Genomic DNA, 5,535 nt, shown 5'->3' with positions numbered 1-5,535 from the left:
TCTTAATATTCATTACTATCGGTAAATAGAGATCAGCGTTTGATCACCTGATGCGGAAACAGACATACAGCAGTGGTATATTGGTTGATTTGTTTACGAACCCTTGGTCTTGGACGCTTCACACATTTACTTATCACATTTTAAATACGAAATGGTTGTTTAGGCCCTGAAGCGTTTGGTGCGTATGAGGTAGACGCGGAGAAATTCTTTGCACGATATTTTTAAACATTTTACCTTCTAGAAATAAAATATACTTTGTGTTAAAATAAGCTCTTAGTGCGGACTAAGACTAGAGGTAGTTGGATTTATTACGGAACACAGGAGAGAAAATTTTATTGAAATGTCTTTAGTAACAATACATTGGGCGCACTATAAGTTTCCGGAATGAATAAGAAAAAAATACTATAAATAGTCAGAAATGAATTTATTGTTTCTCAAAGTATTCTTCGTTAGCGTTAATGCACTTTTTCATACGAATGAACCAATTTTGAAAACACTCCTCCACTCCACTCCCTAACAATCTCAGAAACATACTCTTCGACAGCCTCTTCAGGTGATGAAAATCGTTGACTGCGTAACTGGTTCTTAATTTTTGGAAATAAATAAAAATCACAAGGTGCTAGGTCGGGACTGTACGCGGGATGGCTCTTAACGTCAACGTTGTTCCCCTTCAAAAATTCATTTGCCTGTCCGGCCGTGTGAAAACTGGCATAATCGTAGTGCTAGATAATACGGCGTTTACGGTTATTTTTACGGAGTTTATCAATAACTTCTGGCAAACAAATGGTCGTGTACCAATCACTATTCACGGTACAACGATTCTCCAAAGCAACAGTAGCCACGTGACCAGTTTTATTAAAAAAGGAAGCAATCATCCGCTTAGAGGCACTTTGCACGCGCGCCACTTTGGTTGGTTTCGGCTCATCTTGAAAGACCCATACGCTCGATTGCTGCTTTGTTTTGGGATCGTAACTACAATCCATATTTCGTCACCTGTTACTATGTTCTACACCAAATTTGACGCCCCTTCGTTGAATCTGGTAATCATGGCATTGCACCAAGTGACGCGATCCGTTTTATGAGCCTTAGTCAAATTGTGTGGGATCCACCGAGAGCACAGCTTTTTCACACCCAAATGTTTATGTAGTATTGATTGTATTTGACTCATGCCTATGCCTAAAGATGCCCGAATCTCATGGTATGTCACATGCCAGTCTGTTTTGATCATACGGCGCACAGTATCGATGTTTTTGTTGTTCACAGCAAAGAACGGGCGACCATCACGAAATTCGTCACTGAGATTCACACGACCGCGTTTGGATTCTGCAAACCAGCTATAAATAGTCGTCTTGCATGGTGCTTCATCGCCAAAATCAGTTTGAAGCCGAGAGAAGCTCCGCTGAGCTGTTACATTACACTTAAAAATCGTAGATAATCATGCTACGAAAATTTTCACGAATTAAATTCATGGTGATGTAGACAACCAATTTCTAAAATGACGCTACAATGCAAAAAGAAGTGACAGTCAGATGAAAAAAACTGTATTCTATAGCCAAAGAGATCCATTTTTAAGTGTTGTAATTACTTTTTAAATATTGTTTATGTAAGTGGCCAGTTCCGAAAACTTTTGGGGGGGGGCCATGTGTAGAATGAAACTGATTTTTTCGTAAATATGAAAATTTTGCGGATCCTTGTGATTTATTTTTATCGAGCGCTGTTTCGCCAATTGTGTTTTGGATCCCATAGTCCACTACCGGTATCTTCTGTTTCCATTAACAATTAATAACATAATTGTAACTTCTTCATTGAAAAAAAAATTACCTCAAAAGTTTGCTTATCGGCTTTTTTGACTTCCATGGGACTCCCTCATCAGATACTGATTTCTTTTGATGATTGTGACGGTGATTTATTGATTACATGTATTGTGTCAAGCGAAAAGTCGACTTTCATTTGCGGATAATATTTTTTTAATTTGTGATAGCCGAAACGAACCCGGAACAGCTTCCTCGGCATCAGGGACCACCTCGAGAGTGTACTCATTCAAACAAAAAAAAGAATATTCAAAATCGTCCACAATTGATGGAGAAATAGGTATGTACACTGACAAGCCTATACAATTTGAGGATTATCCTCGATTTTCATGGATCCCATCATCAGATTCTGATTTGGTAACAATGGGACCACTGCGGGAGTGCACCCTTTCAAACAAAAAAGAATTTTCAAAATCGGTCTGCAATTGACGGAGAAATCTGAAAACATCCGAAAACAAACAGCCGAACGTATAACTTCCTACTTTTTTTTGAAGTCGGTAAAAAACAAGTTAAGACCATATTTGTAATGTCGAAAAACCGATTTTTCGTGTGGTTATTATATGTCAATATCTATCAATATCAATATATTTGATATTCACGTGACCAAAAAGAGCATACATACATATTTTGTAAGTGACTCGGCACTTACGCAGTTTAAACATATCAATACAGTCGGTATCGGACTGGTGCTGGCAAAAATGAAATCATAGCATAGATAATAAGGCTTTTTATTTGTATGTACAATTAAATGCTTTTGTCCTGGATTTTTATAGTTTACATTTCTGATTGTAACCATGAAACATATGAAGTTACTCTGGCGTAGACTGAAGGGGCACCGTTGTGGCAGCCTTGAGTAGAACCGAAGGAAACGACGCCGATCTGCGAAAAGAGAGACAACGTTTACAATAATTTTCTTAAATTGATAAATGAAAAAAATTCAATCCATGTAACAAAGTGTAAACAAAATAAAATTAAGGACTGGAAAATATTTATGTTTTTGTGAATAAACAAAAGAAGCTTATTACAGAAACTAGCTTATGTCGTACCAAGATATTCCTGCCGGCTCTGTTAAGAGCAAGGGGACCGCCAGAGTCTCCGTTGCAAGCGCCGACGGTGCCAGATCCGCTGGTGCAGATGTTAGTCGCGTGGACGAGAATCGGGAAAATTACATCACTGGCCGAGCAAAGTAAGTTCGACATCACACTCAGGTCGTTGAATTGCAGGGTCTGGCTAGCTCCGCCACCTGGGTTATTGTATAAATTATTAAATTATAAAACATACAGTAGCGATTCAATCGGTAATTGTTATACCTTTACGCACATGTGCGCCTTAAGTAGAGGTACAATCGCGATGCAAACGCAATACTCGTTTTTAATCTAGAGTCGCGATGCAATCGCGCGTTTGTGTCGCTGCTAAAAGGCGTCGTGTGTAACAAGCTCTAAGAAGATTTTATGTTAAATTTACTTTGGAAAATTATACTGGTAACTCTTATTGTTTACTTACCTGGAGCAGTGACTCCAAATCCGGAAACGGTGGCAATAGCTCCAGTGAAGGTCTCGCTTAATTCGCTTCCAGTGGGCAGGCTAATGGGTGCAATGTTATCTGAAATAAAACAGATATATGTTTTCTTGTTTCCATGTGATGAACAAGTTTAAGAAATATATATTTACAACATTTATTTTTATTCAATATCACGATATTTACTATCATAATATTAAATTATTTTTGTGAAATTACTCCACTAGTTAAGTTAATACAAAGATCGAACAAACACAAACAAAACTTCCATCCATAGACGCTGGTTCGAGTCCAGTTGGATCGAAGGAATTTTTCTTTGTGATTGTTCGATCTTTGTATCTATAATAATATGTATTTGACCAAACTAGTTTATCTAAGGTGTTTTGCATATAGAAAATAAAATCTCACTTGTAAACGCTACTGAATTGCTCAGAACAATAACAGCAACGTCGTTACGTATTAGCCACGGGAACCATTCCGGGTGCATCCTGACCGTAGAAGTCGTCTGGGTAACGCCATCGGATCCGAAGATGAGAACCGTACCCAGCCTCACAGACAGACTTGCAGCTTGGTTGATACCGTCAAACCAGCAGTGAGCAGCCGTGATCAACCTATTAGCGCTAACCAAAGACGCGCCGCAGATACCCGTGCCTACTTCGGGAATTTCAATTAGTAAACCAGCCTGTAAAAAAAATTACGATGTAAAAAAGTGCAAATGTTGTGTAAAATTTGTTAGATTATATAATTGTGTAAGAAGTACTCTTTGAGTCTTGGATATTCGCATTTATAAACCTGGAATAGTGGCTCACTATTCTTAAACAATACATATTTTATTTGCTTTAAGTTTCAAGAAAACGTAACCAAGTCTAAAACGTTGCTATATTTTCTTACCTGCCATGGGATTTGTCCAAGTGCAGCAGCAGCGCCTCCGACAACTCTCTGTTGTTTAACGAGATCCTCTTCAAACGCGCGGCGCTGATCAGCGAGGGCCACACTCTTTCCTAGGTAGTTATAAGCTGTTGTGAAGGGCAGCTCTTCGAAAACCCTTGCCTGAGCGTAAGCCGCGAGCACCAACAAAGCGACCAATGTGAACTTCATCGTGGAAGATTATTGCCGGAGTAAGCGAATGCATTGCGGAAGGTGTATTTATATCTTGGTGAAAAAGATTAGATAGCAGTAAAGATATTACAATTAAGCGACTTAGTCTCGGATATTAATTATCGATTACGAGTGAAGGTCTTATTGTACATTTTCTATGTTCAGGTATGGTACACCAGATTTGAGTAAATAAAAATCAAGGTGAATGAATTGGCTAATGGGTAATAAATACAGACGATTGAACATGAAGTTCATTTTGTTTATGATAACAAATGACGGGAAGAACAACTCACTTTAGCAATCAAATTTTATGTAAAACTATTTAATACGTACCTAACATAACTTTTTCCTAATTTTTATATACCGAAGAATGCAAGATATATACAGAGTTACGAACACATTAAGCTGGACACTTAAGATTTAAAATTCAACTCTACAGCGCTTACAATGAGAATGATCCAAAGTTTTGGACTTTCAAGTCAAGTTTTTGGCTGGACCGTAATTGATATTTACCCCAGCTTTCGTTTACTGGTTTTAACTTATAAGTTATACATACAAAACACGATTCATGGTTAACTTATAAGTAGTTAATATCACCATCGTGATAATAACAAGTCGTCAGTTTGAATACTGAAAATATCTCAATGATATTACGATATGATATGATCTCAAGTGACGGGACGAACAACTCGTGCATAGTGGCAAGCGACACCCCTGTCCACAACAGTTGCAGTGCCGCTCAGACCTTTAAATCACAAAGATCTGAGGGGCACTGCCACGGCGCCTGTCACCCTGAGACATAAGTTGACAAGTCCCACGTGCCTGCCATTTCATCAGCACCCTAACGATTCAAAACGGAAACGCAGTAATGCTCACATTACTGCTTGGCGGTAGAAATAGGTAAGGTGGCAGTACTTCTTTGAACGAGCTGTTTCACAAGGAGCTCTACTGCTACTCAAGTGTTATTACGATGATATATTTTTACTTTTCGAATGAATGAGTTCGAATGAGATGACTGACATCATTTACTTGGTTAGCGTACGTCTACAATGTGGATCTTCGCATAAAAACTTGCTAAATATTTTCATAATACATATGGAAGAGGAAC

At 38.3% G+C, this 5,535-nt stretch overlaps 1 protein-coding gene across 1 annotated transcript; it reads right to left on the bottom strand.

Annotated features, from left to right (window-relative positions):
- Positions 1 to 2,523: 2,523 nt before the first annotated feature.
- LOC113238158 (chymotrypsin-1-like) lies at positions 2,524 to 4,453 on the bottom strand. Its single transcript, XM_026474912.1, has 5 exons — positions 4,221 to 4,453; positions 3,738 to 4,011; positions 3,315 to 3,413; positions 2,858 to 3,054; positions 2,524 to 2,690 (listed from the first exon to the last, which is right to left on the bottom strand). The coding sequence occupies exons 1-5, from the start codon at positions 4,425 to 4,427 to the stop codon at positions 2,586 to 2,588; spliced, it is 882 nt and encodes a 293-aa protein (XP_026330697.1). The 5' UTR covers positions 4,428 to 4,453; the 3' UTR covers positions 2,524 to 2,585.
- Between the last annotated feature and the right edge of the window lie 1,082 nt (positions 4,454 to 5,535).

Source organism: Hyposmocoma kahamanoa, unplaced genomic scaffold, assembly GCF_003589595.1.
Source record: "Hyposmocoma kahamanoa isolate Upper Pololo Valley unplaced genomic scaffold, ASM358959v1 95, whole genome shotgun sequence".
Lineage (NCBI taxonomy): Eukaryota > Metazoa > Arthropoda > Insecta > Lepidoptera > Cosmopterigidae > Hyposmocoma > Hyposmocoma kahamanoa.
The sequence above is the reverse complement of the archived record's forward strand: the minus strand, read 5'-3'. Positions and strand labels throughout refer to the sequence as shown.